Genomic DNA, 16,789 nt, shown 5'->3' on the forward strand with positions numbered 1-16,789 from the left:
CTTTGAAGGTACACTACATTATTTTTTCCTAAATAAGGTCACTATAATCTTGGTTAAGGTTACTGTAAGCAGTTCAAGCAAAATGCATATTGCTTAGATTTTAAGCAAGCAATTTTGATATTGTTTAATTAAAATATAAGTATAAATGTGAAACTATTGTAGAAACATTTATAAACACTTCTTGGGAATACTCACAGATTAGCAAGTAATGAAATAACTGATTTAAAAATAATGAAAGGGTGTTATTATATGTTTGGTAACAAATTATATGGTAACATATATATTATATGTTATTAATGTTTGGTAACAAATCCAAAAATATCTTTAAGAGATGTAAAAGAACATGAAAACACAGCTTTATTATTCCAAGTCTGAAAAGCTAGCAGCAAAACAAACTATTTGCATATAATGTAGTGCAATGAGCATCTGTTCAAAGTCTTGAAACTATTATGCATAAATCAGAATGGAATCCATCAGGATAAATAACTTAAACATGTCCAGAGTAGCTTATCAAGAATTGCTCGACACTCTCAATTGCATCACTGAATCTTAAGCAACCCTATGCAAAACTGTGTTCTGGATAACTGACTCTTATGGCTCCCCAGTAACAAGCTCGGATAAGGCAGATCAAACCTAAGAGATAAGCTATTGCCCAAGAAACATAGGTTGCATGAAATCGCCTCGCAAAATCTTGAGTTCCAACCTAAAACAAAAAGCAATATAAAAACAAAATATTAGAAACTTAAAAAAAAATCTGTTTGCAGACATGGTTTTTATGAAATGTATCCCTAGACTGAAGCCACAAAGTCTTCATAAAATGAGAATAGGGATATTTCTTGACTGTAACTGACAAACACTGCTACTTATATTAACTACACATTTTATGAAGTAACCTAAAAAGGACATTAAAATGTTATCTCTGAAAGGAGTTATCTATATAACTTTTCACTCCCATGGAACACAGTAGGAGATTGCTAATACGGGCCCAGGAACTAAGAAGCATGGAAAATAAATGGCATCAAAACAGATCAGTTCCTTCCTCTTCTGGCATAACCCCCATACTAATTGATTAGCTTCAGTCTCCTCTAAAAATAAGCTATCCCCATATTGGTAATAAATCTGTTTAAGTTGGATAAAAAGACAAATAATTTCTTAGATCTCCATAGCTGAAAAACGTTGCTTTACATTTGGCCAAGCAAAATTTGTTCACATACTAAATAAAAACAAATGGGCTTTTGTTAAAGGGATGGTAACGTCCCCCCACAAGCATGGGCATTAGAAAGTCCAAAACATCATTTCACCTGATAGGCAAGTTCCATTAAAAACAGGTCCACAAGCTGGGTATAGTGGCCCACATCTATAATCCTAGCACTTTGGGAAGCTGGGGCAGGGGGGTTGCTTGAAGCCAGGAGTTCAAGACCATCCTGAACAAGAGTGAGAACCCATCTCTATAAAAAATAGAAAAACTAGCTGGCCATAGTGGCGTGTGCCTATGGTCCCAGCCACTCTAAGGGCTGAGGGAGGAGGATTGCTTAAGCCCGGGAATCTGAGGTTGCAGTAACATATAATGCTACCACCGCACTCCAGCCTGGGTGACAGAGAAGTGAAACCCTGCCTCAAAAACAAAAGCAAAACAAAACAAGCACAAAACCCAAGTCTATAGATTGGGTTTCTGATTGTCCCTAGTCCTCCTGAAGTCGCATGCCGAGAAGGCAGCCTCTTCAGGGGTATCACTGGAAGTTGATGCAGACCTCATCCCTGACTACTGATAAAGAGGAAAGAATTTTAATAACAAAGTAATACTTACAGTTAATCCAACTCCAATGAAAATACATATCATTCCAATGGTAATATATGCACAGCAGCGTCTTCGTGGAAGTGCACTACCCACTGAGGAGCTGCAAATTCATGAAAGCAGAAGAGAACATTATATATTTTCATAAAGATTCTCCATTTCATCTTGGCTTTAATAACATTATTTTTATACTTTTATTCATTTCTTCAACCTTATAGTTAAGAACATTCATAAAAATATCATTTTTAATGAGTGACAAAATCATAAATGGGAAATTTATGATATTACTGTGGCTTGGTCATTGATAATATTCACAAAATAAATCCATTATGGTCCCTAATAACCTTCCAAGATAAAAATCTATTTCTAAAAATCAGGCTTAGCACATGTAGCTCAAGCGGCTAAGGCACCAGTCACCTACACCAGAGCTGGAGGGTTCAAATCCAGCCTAGGCCTGCCAAACAAAAATGACCAACCAAAAAATAGCTGGGCGTTATGGTGGATGCCTGTAGTCCCAGCTACTTGGGAGGCTGAGGCAAGAGAATCACTTAAACCCAGGAACTGGATGTTGCTGTGAGCTGTGATGCCACAGCACTCTACCCAGCGTGACAGCTTGAGGCTCTGTCTCACAAAAAAAAAAAAAAGAAAGAAAGAAAGAAAAGAAAAAGGAAATCTATTCTAGCATGGAAAATCAGGGCTAACTTATTAATAGCATTTGTTTTTTTATAATTTTAACAATATGTGTTCAGTGTAGAAAATTTAGAAAATAGAATAAAGAATAAAAAGAAAAAAGAAAATTACCTATAATACCACTGCCACAAAATAGTCACTCAACAATTTGGCACACTTTGCCCCAGCAACTTTTTGAACTTACCAATATATAGTGTGAACATTTTCCTAGTTATGAAGTATTCTCAAACTGGAATTATGATGGATGAATATAACATAATTAACCGATTCTCTACTACTGTACACTTTAAGTGTTTTCATTATTGTAAATAATGCTAGCAAAGCATCATTTAAGAGTACTATGCTTATTTTTCATCATTTTCTTAAGGCTTCTTTTTAGAATTAGGATTGCAAAGTTTAAAGGGTTAAACTTTTAAAAATCTTTTAGTACATACTGCCAAAAAGCCTCTAGCAAATTCATAAAAGTATATATTGTTAATATCCTTCTTTATTGAAATTCCAAACCCAATAATATTTAGCTGTCTCCACTTCTAATTTTGTTAATTTCCAAGCTGATAACAAGTATAACAGAAGTACAATTGCAAATTAGTGCTTTCTTCTCTCTCTATATATATATATTAACATATACATATGCCTAACATATGTGCCAGGCACTGTGTTGGTCAATGACATAATGAAGTATCTGATTCACCTTTATGTGCTCAGTGTGAAGATTCTGCCTAACGCATAGTATTCTCTCAAGGAATGGCTGCTGAATGAGTAAAATACAGAAATACGACACTTACTAGTATAATTTAGTAATATACTATTTCTTTTTTCTTTTTTTTTTGTAGAGGCAGTCTCACTTTACAGCCCTCGGTAAAGTGCCCTGGTGTCACACAGCTCACAGCAACCTCCAGCTCATGGGCTTACGTGATTCTCTTGCCTTAGCCTCCCAAGCAGCTGGGACTACAGGCGCCCGCCACAACGCCCGGCTATTTTTCTGTTGCAGTTTGGCTGGGGGCTGGGTCGGAACCCGCCACCCTCGGCATATGGGGCCAGCGCCCTACTCGCTGAGCCACAGGTGCCGCCCAGTAATATACTATTTCATAGAGGTTAGCTTTGCATGAAAATCTTTCCTTTAATTCTTGAATCTTTTAAAAATTTTATAAAATTGGCGGTACCTGTAGCTCAGTTGGCAAGGGTGCCAGCCACATACAACTAGGGTAGCAGGTTCAAACCCTGGGTCTGCTAAGCAACAATGACAACTGCAACCAAAAAATAGCCAGGTATTGTGGCAGCCACCTATAGTACCAGCTACTTCTAAGGCCGAGGCAAGAGAATGGTGTAAGCCCAAGAGTTTGAGGTTGCTGTGAGCTGTGACGCCATGGCAGTCTACCCAGGGTGACAGCTTGAGACTCTGTCTCAAAATAAATAAATAAATAAAATAAAATAAAAATTATTAAATTTACTACAAATATATATCATAAACTTTCCTAAACCCAAACATAAATATCTAGATGACCTGAGGCCATCATTAATCACTGTACCATAAAGCTTGCTATCTGGAGTTACCAGGACATGTAGGATTCACTGCATTTGTGCTATATTAGTCTTAGATGATTTTGTTTTGTTTTGTTTTGTTTTGCAGTTTTTGGCCAGGGCGGGGTTTGAACCCGCTACCTCCGGTATATGTGGCCAGCGCCCTACTCACTGAGCCACAGGCGCCACCTCTTTTAGACGATTTTTTAATTTTAACTGTCATGCACCCATTTGGTGATTTTTCCCTGCCTTAGACCTGACAGCTGCTTATTGTTTCTTCTTAGTATCTGTGTAACTGCCTCTGTCAGTCTCTAATCTACCAAGCATTAGAAGCCAACTAAATTTATTAGAATCATGTGTTGAGTAAGCCACAGGTTCTAAGTGAATATTCAAGCAATTTTTCTATGAGCCAAGAGAATATACTTTAGTACATTAATTTCAATGCATGAATTCCGCTTAGAAAACTTATGTCTTTTTTCATCACTCAACATAATCAGTCAGTATTTCTGAGAAGTCTTCCCAGAAAAGAAATAGCCTACTGCTCCACTATAACTCAAGTACCATCTCATCACAGGGATAAAGGAATGACCAACAAGCATCTACTGCATGAATCAAAATCCCTTACATATTTAATACATATCTAATTCTGTATGTAACATGTAGCATTGTTCTGCATGTGTTAAACTTTATGTTTGTGTTAACTATATGCTTCTGTGACTTGCCCCTTTTGTTTGTTTGTTCCTCTGTAAAGGTTTAGTTGATTCATTTTCACAAGTATTTTTCATTACATGATATAACAATTGACTCATTCTCACCATTAATGGACGTTCAGATTTTTTCCAAATATTTTGCTATTACAACCATGTTGCTTTGAATAGCCTTTTATGTTTTCTTATTTACATATGTAGGAATTTCTCAAAACATACACCTACGAATAGAATTGCTAGGTTGTATTATGGGCATATCTTCAACTTTAAATTTATATCCCACCAATACTAATGAAAACTATCATTGCTCCACTCAAATTCTTATCAACAGTTTACTTGGTATTGTTCTCATTTTTTAAAATTCTACATACATGAATTGTATGTTATTGTGGTTTTAATATGTACATCTCTATTTTATAACAAGGTTGAACATCTTTTCAAATGCAGATTGGCTATTGCTTTTCTTTTTCTGTTAATTGCTTATATATATCTATTACCCCTTTGTCTCAGCTGTCTTTTGCTTACTAATTTATACATTCTGAATACTATTCTAGGCAGCTATATATGGCGAATATATCTTCTTACAGCCTGTTTTCTTAATTATTTTTTCATTTTTAATAACATCTTCTGATGAAGAGCTTTTATTAATGAAAGCAACATAATAGAAGGTTATTCTAGTATGCTTTAAATTGTCAATATTTACCTTTAAAGTTTGTGCTTTTTTGTAGGGAGATATCTCATGCTATCACCCAGGCTGAAGTGCAGTGGCATGATCATAGCTCACTGCAAGCTTGAACTCCTAGGCCTCATGAGATTTTCCTACCTTAGCTTCCTGAGTAGCTGGGACTACCGACATACACTACCATTATCACATCTTGCTAATTTTTCTTTTCTTTCTTTTTTTTTTTTTTTTTTTTGAGATAAGGTCTTGCTATGCTGTCCAAGCTGGTCTTGGGCTACTGGCCTCAAGAAATTCTCCCACCTCAGCCTTCTATGTTTCTAGGATTATAGATGTGAGCCACCCTGCCCTGGGGTTTGAGATCTTTTATGCCTTGTTTAAGAAATTCTTTCCTATATTTTTCATAAAAATATTTTTCTATCTTTCCTTTTTAAGATGTTAAAAGTTTGCTTTTTGTATTTGTCTTGATCCACAAGAACATAGTCCTTATAATTGCCAATTTTTGTTTTATATATTTTGAAGTTACATTATTTGGTGCACACAAGTTCACAATTTATGTTTCTGATGACATAACCATAATTGTTATTTTTATCCTAAAGAGTACAATATAAATTATAGCATTTTAATGCTATAATACAGAAAACAGTAGCTTAAAAGGAAGCTCATTTTTCTAGCACATAAAATTCAAAGTTAAATGTATAGCTTGAAGTTGGTAGATTGCTCTATTCCATGATTAATTGGCATCGCCAGACTACATGGGCAACCTACAAAGTTCCTGCTACAGTTGCCTTTTCCAGCAAATTGAAAAATGGAAAAGAAAACTAAGATAAGCAACTTTGTCTTTAAGGAGAGTATCAGGAAACTATACTCATCACTTTTGTTCACATTCCATTAGCGCTACTTAAACACATGGCCACACTATCTGCAAAAAAGGCTAGAAAACACATTGTCTAGCTGGGTGGCCAGTAAAAGTCACAGTTCCTTTTTAAAAGGAAGAAGAGAACAGCAGTCTCTACTATTTTAAGGTATATAAATATTACTATTTTAATGTTGGTTAGAGTTTGCCTGGTATATCTTTTCTTTTGTTAGTTTTTTCATGGTTGTATTTTTTTTCTGTTTACTTCCATTCTATGTTCTTATATTTCATGTATTTCTTCTTCAAATTGTATATAGATGTTCTTACACCTAGTCTATTATTTCTGACATTGTATTTTGGCTTTTTATTGTTTCTGTATTTTCTATGCTTTTCTAATCTCTTTTCAAGCCCTCTTTTGGATTGACTGAGTCTTTTATTTCATTTTCCACTTACTATTTTGAATGTTTTATAATTTATTTTACTCATTTAGCAGTTGTACTTAAAATTTTTACATCTTTTTTTCTTTTTTATGAGACAGAGTCTCACTTGGTCACTCTCAGTAGAGTGAAGTGCCATCACAGCTCACAGCAACCTCAAACTTTTGGGCTTAAGTGATTCTCTTACCTCAGCCTCCCAAGTAGCTGGAACTACAGGTGCCTGCCACAATGCCCAGCTATTTTTTAGAAACAGGTCTTGCTCTTGCTCAGGTTGGTCTTGAACTCGTGAGCTCAGGCAATCCTCCCACCTCAGCCTTCCAAGGGCTGGATTACAGGTGTGAGCCACTGTGCCTGGCCTTTACATACCTTTTAAAAAGTAGTCATTCCATAAATTTACCTTCCCAATAAACACAGGGATGTTAGAAAGTTTTAACTCCAACATTCCACTCTCGTTTTGATGTTATCAATGTATATTTCAGTTGTATTGTATTTTTGCTCCTCCAACTTTTTAACATTAATTTTAACATTAATAAAAACAACTGATATTGCTGTTTTACTATTTTGTGAGGATTTTTGATGAATGTTTACAATTTCTTGGTTTACCTTTCCTTCTTGCATTGCAGAAATGTCTTCTGGAATATTTTTCCATTTTCCCTGGTTCATCTTTTTTTTGTTTTGTTTTTTTTTTTGCAGTTTTTGGCTAGGACTGGATTTGAACCTGCCACCTCCGGTATCTGGGGCTGACGCCCTACTCCTTTGAGCCACAGGCACCGCCCTCCTTGGTTCATCTTTTAACATTTTTGTTTGTTTTGTTTTTAGTGAGGGTGTCATGGTAGTAGATTCCCTGGGTTTTGTTGATGGTGGTGGTGGTGGTTGGTTGGTTGGCTTTGCATTTGAAAATATCTTTATTTTACCTTCATTATTATTCTACAGTGGTTTAGATAAGTCTATAATGCCACTTGAATAGTTACTTTCTCTTAGTATTTTGAAATATTTTAAAACTTGTTTTCTGGCTTCCATTGCTGCTGTTGAGAAGTTTGCTTACAGAACTGTTATGTTTTTAATATTGAAAATCTACCTTTTCTCCTCTGCTTTTAATTTCTCTTTCTCTTAGGCTTTCTGCAATTTTACTACAAAATACTATATTTATCCTGCTTGGATTTCATTATTCTTTTGAATCTAAGGATTCATGTGTTTCATACATTTAAAAATTCTTAGTAATTACATCTTCCAAATGCACCTATCACATCCTCTACATTTCCTTTCTGGATCAAATAGATATTAGACATCCTAATATGTATGTTCTCTTACTCTTACTTTCATCTTTGTCACTCTACGCTGGATGGGGGTAGTTCCCTTACCTCTCTTCCAGTCCACAACTGTAGTCTTCAGGTTTATCTAATCTGTTCTTTATCCTGCCTATTGCATTTTAATTTCTGTAACATTTACTTTCTAGAAGTTCTATTATTTCTTTTTAAATATATCTAGTTTTTGAAAATGTTTCAGGCAATTATTGATTCATAAGTTATAATAAATAATACAAAGAGATCTCATGTATGTTTTACCCAATTTCCTCAATGGTAACATCTAGTAAAACTAAACTACAACATTATTAGTAGGATATTAATGTTCACACTATTCACCAATACTCAGATTTCTTATTTTGTTGCCTGTATGTTTTTAATTTTCTACAATTTTATCACATATAGGTTCATGTATCTATCACCATAGTCAAAATATGGAATAGTCTATCACCGTAATGATTCCTTTACAACAACCTACTTTCTGCCCACCCCTCCCTTTGTGCCCACTATACCACCATTATTGTTCTCCATTTCTAAAATTTTATTATTTGGCCAAGCACAGTGGTTCATGCCTGTAATCCTAGCACTCTGGGAGGCCAAGGTAGGTGGACTGCTTGAGCTCACGAGTTCAATTCCAGCCTGAGCCAGAGCCAAAACCAGAGCGAGATCCCATCTCTAAAAAAATGGCTGGGCATTGTGGCAGGTCCCAGCTACTTGGGAGGCTAAGGCAAGAGGATCACTTGAGCCCAAGAGTTTGAGGTTGCTGTGAGCTACGATGCCACAACATTCTACCAAGGGTGACAAAGTGAGATTGTCTCAAAAGATAAATAAATAAATAATAAAATTTTATTATTCAAAAAATATTACAAACATGAAATCTTATTGTAGGTAACCTTTTGTGACTGGCTTTTTTCACTCAGCACAAATTCCATTCAAGCTGTTGCATGTATCAAATTTGCTACAAACACTCATGTACAGGCTTGTGTGAGTACTTGGCCATTTTTTAATGGTTTCTTATTTTTTCTTATTTTCATTTTTAAAAATATTTTATATACGATTAAAATATATTCTGTAATAAATAATTATAAATCTGAAATCTTTAGGAATCTAATTATGTTGTTTGTTATCAATGCTGATTATGATTCTGGTATCTTGCTTCCTCTAATGTTTAGCAATTTTTATGGAATTTTTATTTTAGCAGATCTTTTTTGCTTACTACTTATTTTATTTTGGGGTTTTTCTTTTTTGTTTGTTTTATAGATTTTAGAGACAAAGTTTAGCTCTTGCTCAGGCTTGGTCTCAAATGTCTGAGCTCAAGCCATCCTTCCACTTCAGCCTCCTGGAATGCTAGGATTGCAGGCATGAGCCACAAGGCCTGGCCTATTTTGGAAGCTCTTAATATAAGAAATCCTTCTGTGCAAAGAGGCTTTCTAGAGGGATACCAACCTAAATCAATTTAAATAATTTTCTGGGACTACGTTTTTCTAGACCATATAAATGACATAAAATATAAAGCTAAATTCACTGTTCTTATAAATTTCCACTTTGCAATCTTTCTTTTCTGGTCGACTATTTTTTCTGTGACCTACTCTTTTTTTGGAAAATAGTACTTTACGGCGTCTATTGGGAGGGAGCGATATTCCGACCCTTCCACCTTCGGCAAGGCCAATGTTTTCCCTCTCATTCTTTACTTGAACACTGAAACGCCAAGCTCTAGGTCCCTAGAGTTTGCAAATGTCCTCACTATAGCCCTGGTTGTTTTTTCATTTTCATTTTTGGTGCCTAAGAATTTTCTTAGCTTTCATATGAGCTGAGCTATGCATTTAAAATGATGTGAAAGTCAAGGGCATATATGAAGATGTGGATAGTGAATCTTCAAGAGGAAAAGATCATTCAATGTTTCCAAACATCTAACTAGTCAGTCTTCAAATTATTAACCTTCCCCTTTACAAAAACACTCTATGAAACACTAGGATCATGAGAAACACCTGGGAAATGCTAGTGTAGCCATTGCTATAAAAATTCATAAGAGAAAAAGGTGTCGAGGAACGTTCTTGATGTTATAATTTTCAGGGGAAGTAGCCAGGAAAGGATTTATTAGGTGGGGTTTAAAGGATAGAGTAAGATTTGAAAAGATATGGGAGTAAGTCATTTTAGCTGGTAACAATCACATTGTTCAGGTATGAAAAAAATGTTCAGTGAACAAGCAGCAAAATAATCTTTCTGTCAGAGAAAGTTTCTGCAGATGAGTAGTAGAAGCAAGGGATGTTTTAGCCAATTTGATTTGTGAAGTTAAATAGGTATTTTCCAAGTAGATAAGGGTAAAGAAGGGACTATCCAGGCTATTCTAGGCCTAGCAGGATAAGATTCAAGGACAGAAGCAAGAAATTATATAATATGTTTATGGATTAGAAGAATTTGTTGAGGCTGGGAGATGGTGGGTTGTGTATAGAGGTGATGGCAAATAAAGATAGAACCAGAAAATTCAAATAATGGGCCTATCATATACCATATGGTACATTTATGCCAAGTAAATTCTTTTGGTATTATTCTGAGTTATTCCTTGGAATAATATATATCCCACTAAATAAACAAACCTAAGAAAACAATAGAAATGGCGAAAAGTGACTTGTATAACTGCAAACCATGAGCATAAATTTGAAAGCTTCTAAGATATCCATAGTAGAGAGTTTAAAATGATATGTGAGAGACTATTACACTAGTAAATAGATCAAAAAACCACAGGATTGAAGGCCAAAAGATAAATTAAAAAACCAATGTAATAATCTTGTAAGGAATACCAAAAGCATAAGCTAAAGTAGGAACAGTGAGAATAAGAGCATAGAATTGAAATGTCAAGGGACAGAATAGATGGGACATTACCATCTTAATATGGAGTGTGACCACAACATATACTTAGATTTCTGGCTTGGTCAGTTGGGCCTATGAGAGACATTCATTAATATGTTATGTATAACATATAATAATGTTGCATGTTAACCAATATACGTAAAGATTGGTTTATAGAGTGAAGTTGGGAAATTGGCTATATTGTATTTGAAATGACCATGAGATACTAAATTGAAGTAACTGTAGCCAAGATAGTGAATAGAGATTGTATATGTACATCTGAAGCTCTGAAGAAAGATCTGGGGTGATTTAATGTCATATAAATAATGCAGGAACATTAAGAGAAAAGATAGTTATTACAGGGTTAAGTTCCAACTCTGGTGAATAGCAACATTTAACAACTTGGAAGAGAAAATGAAACCACAGAGGAGTAGACTGAGAAGTGGGAGAAACCTAAGAGAAAGCAGTATCTGGAAACCAGGAAAAGAACAAGTTTTAAGGAAAAAGGTCCCCAATGTATTAGTCAAGGTTCTCCAGAGAGAAAGAACCAATAGGAGATAGAAAGATAGATAGATGGAGAGGTAATTTGTTAGGGGAATTGGCTCACATGATTATGAAGCCTGAGACCTTTCATGACAGGCCGTAAACTGAAGACCCCAAGATGCTGGTAGCATGTTTCAGACCAACTTCAAAGTTCCCAAAATCAGGGAAGATGATGGTGTAATTCTCAGTTTCAGGTTGAAGGCATGCAGGACTGCTGGTTATAATTCCTGGAATCAAAAGGCCAGAGAGAATGGGTGTTCTGCTGTCCACAGGCAGAAAAAGAGTGTCCAAGCTCTAGAAGAGACAGGAAATAGGTTTCCTCTGCTTTCTTTTTTTCTGTCTGGGCCCCAGCTATTGACTGGTGTGTCCTACCTTCAGGGCAAATCTTCTGCATTCAGTTCACCAACGTGCACACCAGTCTCCTCTAGAAACACCCTCACAAACATATCTAGAAGTCATCTTTAGCAGCTCCCTACCTTTCCTTAATCCAGCCAAGTTGACACCTAAAATTAACCATCACATATCCAGGATGATTAACAGAACCAAATGCTACAGATAAAACAAGGAAGATAAGGAACAAATTATTCAGTGGCCTAGTAGGACTGATAGCTAATTGTGCTTTACTCCAGAGGGAATGAGGTACCATAACCAAATGAAAGCATATGCCTGGAAAGAAGAGACCTGCATCCCTGAAAGGAGGAAATGAGGTGAGCATGGATAGAGACAGATTTATGGATAGGGAGTGTGAAGATAGAGGGGTTGGGGACACTGAGTTGAGGGGTTAAGAAGAACAGTACTCAAAACAGCTGTTTTAGGGAATGGGGGAGGCAGTTAAACAAGGACACAAAAAAGAGCAAATGTTTATCTGAAGTATAAAGCTATATGTTTGTACAGAGCCAATCAATAAAAAAGAAATTCAACTCTCAGTTATCTTGTTAAAGGAAAGGAGAAGCTATGGCCATATTGATCCAAGACTGCTGATTGGGAAAGTAGATAGATGGGATGAAGACTTAGCCAATCCAGCAAACCTGGGGCTTTCCTTACATTTAATATATTCAAAAACAAATTTGTCATCCTCTGCAAGATATATTTCTTCTAGACCTTGTATCCCTTATCTTAGTAAATGGTTTCACAGCCTCTCAGAAATAAAGTCAATCTTCACCCAAATCTCTCTCATCCCTTCACACTCGGTCTCTCTCTTCCAGTTCCTCAGTAGCACATCTACACAGACAGCTCCTTCTGTGTAGATAGATAGGAACTATCCCTCACCATCTTTTTCACATAATTCCCACTGATCTTTCATAACTTAGTTCATATATCACTCCCTCCTACAACCTTCTCTGGTGCTCCTTTTCTCTCCAATCTGGATGAGGTGTTCTTCATAGCAGAGCGTGCTAGCCATACCTCTTACAAAGCACTAAAGTCTTTATTGCAGTTGTCTATTCTTCTTCCAGGGCCCACAAGACTAAGTTCTTTGGAAGCAAATTACATCTTTTATTTCTGCTACCCTATACCTGATACAAAACTGTTGAATTAATGAATAATTATAAAAGATAGCACTAGGGCGGTACCTGTGGCTCAGTGAGTAGGGCGCCAGCCCCATATACGGAGGGTGGCAGGTTCAAATCTGGCCCCGGCCAAACTGCAACAAAAAAATAGCCGGGCGTTGTGGCAGGCGCCTGTAGTCCCAGCTACTAGGGATGCTGAGGCAAAAGAATCACTTAAGCCCAGGAGTTGGAGGTTGCTGTGAGCTGTGTGATGCCACAGCACTCTAACGAGGGCCATAAAGTTCTGTCTCTACAAAAAAAAAAAAAAAGAAAAAGAAAAAAAGATAGCACTAAACAGCAAGAAAAAAACAGTCTATTGTTTGAAAGGGTAGGCAGTGCTTCACAAAGGAGTACAACAGTGATGCCAAAGAAATGATAGTCAATGATCATTATCACGGATTAAATCAGAGCTCTAAGAGTCTGAGGCCCATTATAACATTCACATGGAAATACAGTGCAAACTGTATTTCAAAACACATCTCCAGTCTGGGGGTGGCCACAATAAAGAAAACATTGCCTTCAGCTACTGCATGAGCAAGAAACAGTGACATGAGAAAATGCTCCCGTGGTCTTTGGAACGCTAGGGAAAATTTTCCCCACATGTTTTGTGAAATAAGCACAGGACACATCATTTCATAGTAATAATTTAGTAACTCCTGTGACTTAAAAATAATTTTAGAATATTTGTGCTTAATGAAATAAAATTCAGTCTCAGAATCTTACTCCAACAGATGACCAGTCATTTTGTTATGAAGAAAAACATTCATAAAGAAAAATCTAGATAGCAGCTATGAGTATTCATGTGATAACAGTTTCCGTACTCAAATAAGTAATGAATGCCACGAGTCCTCTCATGTTTAGCATGTGACTTGAATTTTATAAACTTTCCTCTCAGAATAGTGTGTAAGCTGATTTAGTCCATGTGAATTTCTATATAAGTAATTCCCTAAGTAGCTGAGACAAATTCTTCTTCATATTAATACTCTGCCTTGTGATGTCTTCACAAATCAGAGTATCTAGACATTCAATACTTCTTTATTATTAGCAAAAATATTGCCATTGTACTGAAATAATTAACCAAGCAATTCCCTTGAGCAAGTTCTTTAACCTGTCTTAATAGTTTCTTCTCTGTAAAATGAGGGTAATAATCCCTATAATTCCAGGACTGCTATAAAGATTACATCTAGTGTATATGTGTATATAAAGCAACCACCACCCGCTTAGCACAGTCTGCTAATCCCAAGAGGTCTCTGCTTTTTATTTTCTGTAAAAAAATCCTTTTTTAATCCAATTGAATGTTCTACTAAAGATTTAACTTTGTTCATGTTGTGAAAATACAGATAATAGACCAAAATAAGTATCATTCACATTCGTATTCACATACACTGCGGGAGGATGTGGGAGGGTCCCTCAAACACATATCTATGTTCCTGTTGATTTATTTAGGGTTAGCTGCTCTGTTTCTACAAATGCACACTTCTACTAGATTCAATAAATTTAAAAATTTGAATTATTAATTCTTCAAATAAATGAAGAAAATATCTGTTCTTTGGAAGCTAAAATATGCTGTAAAGGGGTAGCACCTGTGGCTCAAAGGAGTAGGGCACCAGCCCCATGTACCAGAGGTGGCGGGTTCAAACCTGACCCCAGCCAAAAACTGCAAAAAAATAAATAAATAAATAAATAAAATAAAACATGCTGTAAAGAAGTTATTTTCACAAAGCTATTTAATTGGAATCAGATCTAGTAGAGATAGAGATATTTTGTTACATTTTTGAACACTTTTTAATTATTTTCTCTAGAAACTATGCTTTTATATCACACTCAGGATCACACAAATTAAAGTACGAGCCTCTATTTTTAATTATAAAAATAGAAATGTCAAAAAATTCTGTTTAATTAACTTTGCTTAAGTTATAATTCACAAACATAAGTGGCAAACAAAAAGAATTTTTTTATTAAAAGGATATTACCAAAACAGATCCTATACAAGAGAGAATTAACACAATATAGGCCTGGGACTAGTGTTAGCCCATACTCACATCTGAAAACTCAGATTTGGGGAGAGTTCCTACTATTTCCTAACTGATAAGAATGGCTAAGTGTGAATGGATTATTTGCATATGGCTTATGCTAAACACCTGTTTTCCTTCTGGGAATCGGTAATTTTGGTATGTGCTAAGTAGTAGGTGACCAGCTCTCACTGAGTCTGTAAAAGAGCTTTCCTGGTAGATAACATTTTATATGTGTGTGCTAACAATTCATTGCTGGAGGACATCATCAGGAAAGGACTAAGGAAGCTTGTCCCCGTTTCCTACAGACTTTACCTCATGCACCTCCTCCCTTGGCTGATTTTCTTTGCATACTTTTGCTGTAATAAATCGTATCTGTGAGTACAACGACATGTATATATTCATTCTATAAGACCTCCTAGAAAATTAGAGAATCCTGGGGCCCACCATATAAGTGCCATAAGATGTCTTTAATCAAAAGGTCTTGTTTTATTTCCCATTTTTATACTGCCTTATGTTATTTTTCTTAGGTACACCATTTGTGAATACAGAGAAAAAGAGTGAATAGTTAAGATAGACGAATAATTATACAAACTTTCCTGTTGGCAATAATCTTATTAGACAAGAGATGAAAAAGGTTAATAATGACCTAATTATGAAGTCTAAAACACTTTAGATTTTCCCTAGATTAAGCCCATTTTATAAACATAAATTTTAGATTATTTGCAACAGATCATAACCTCTTAGGACATTTGACAATCTTCACCAAGTTACTGATGGTTTTATCAATTTCACTTATTAGAAATTGATTTCCATTTAGAGAATGATAATCAAGGAAATAACTTTAATTTCAAAATGGAATATACCAATTAGTTTAAGGATGATTTTTAGTCTTAAAATATATAAATATATTAAGCATGAATTCATTCTATAGCATGTCTTAAAACCCGAATATACTTAAGTGACGATTCTGAGCTCTAAATAGTTCTCTAGTACTCAATGGTCTTTCAGTGATAGCCAACTTACATTTTTTTGCAGTGCGGGCATTTTGCCAGAGTGTTGAACCTCAGTTCCATCCACTGTAAAATAAATAAAGACAGGAATTGAAAAGAAAAACAACTGAAAACTATCCAATCTGATAAAATGTTTCTTTTAGTTTAAATGTCATCAGGGATCACAAGAGAAGTGATCACCTTCTCATGGTTACATGAGCTTTCCCCTGCAACACTTACATTCCCTTCTCTTAAAATATAATTTGTGATCTCTCTCAGAAACAGTTCCCATGACTTTTGAAGGTTCTGACGCAATCTAGATTGCTTTATGATGAAAACTGAAAGTAATGCCATAATTAAGGTCATCTCCTTTGGCTGTATGTTTTGGTTCACTTACAGGGAAGTGAATAAAACACATTTTACGTACCCTAAAAGTTACTTTTCCTCTAAGTCTTAAGGACAAGTCTTTTAAGTACTTGAATATTTAGATTTATTACTAAAATGCAACTATTTATTATGTGAGAAAAGCACTAAGTACATGAAGTATACAAGCTAGAAATGGGCAGAAGAAAAGTCATGGAACTGCTTCCTGATCCGTCATCGCTCACATCACATTACAAAAATACACAACTATGATTCAATTTTCTCTTTCAATTTTCTTCCCTGTAAGTGCAAGTAATAGAATGTGCGAGCTTCCCCATAGGAATGCTTTCAAATACTGGAAATGGTTTATGAGTAGTAGGTAGTCTTTGAAAGAATGCGTGATATAAATTTAAAGTAAATCTTTACCCCATAAAATAGCCTTAAAAATGACTTTCTAACAACCTTCTATCATATTTTTTATGTGCCTTCTTAT

General features: G+C 35.5%; 1 protein-coding gene across 1 annotated transcript in view; it reads right to left on the bottom strand.

Annotated features, from left to right (window-relative positions):
• Positions 1-332: 332 nt before the first annotated feature.
• PIP4P2 (phosphatidylinositol-4,5-bisphosphate 4-phosphatase 2) overlaps positions 333-16,789 on the bottom strand; it is an 86,635-nt gene continuing 70,178 nt past the window's right edge. The window contains exons 6-8 of the mRNA XM_053558849.1: positions 15,968-16,020; positions 1,808-1,898; positions 333-703 (exon numbers count right to left, since the gene is read on the bottom strand). Of these exons, the coding sequence (XP_053414824.1) occupies positions 560-703; positions 1,808-1,898; positions 15,968-16,020 (288 nt within the window). The 3' untranslated portion in view covers positions 333-559. The remainder of the gene's footprint in view (positions 704-1,807; positions 1,899-15,967; positions 16,021-16,789) is intronic.

This window comes from Nycticebus coucang, chromosome 13 (assembly GCF_027406575.1).
Source record: "Nycticebus coucang isolate mNycCou1 chromosome 13, mNycCou1.pri, whole genome shotgun sequence".
NCBI classification, from domain to species: Eukaryota; Metazoa; Chordata; class Mammalia; order Primates; family Lorisidae; genus Nycticebus; species Nycticebus coucang.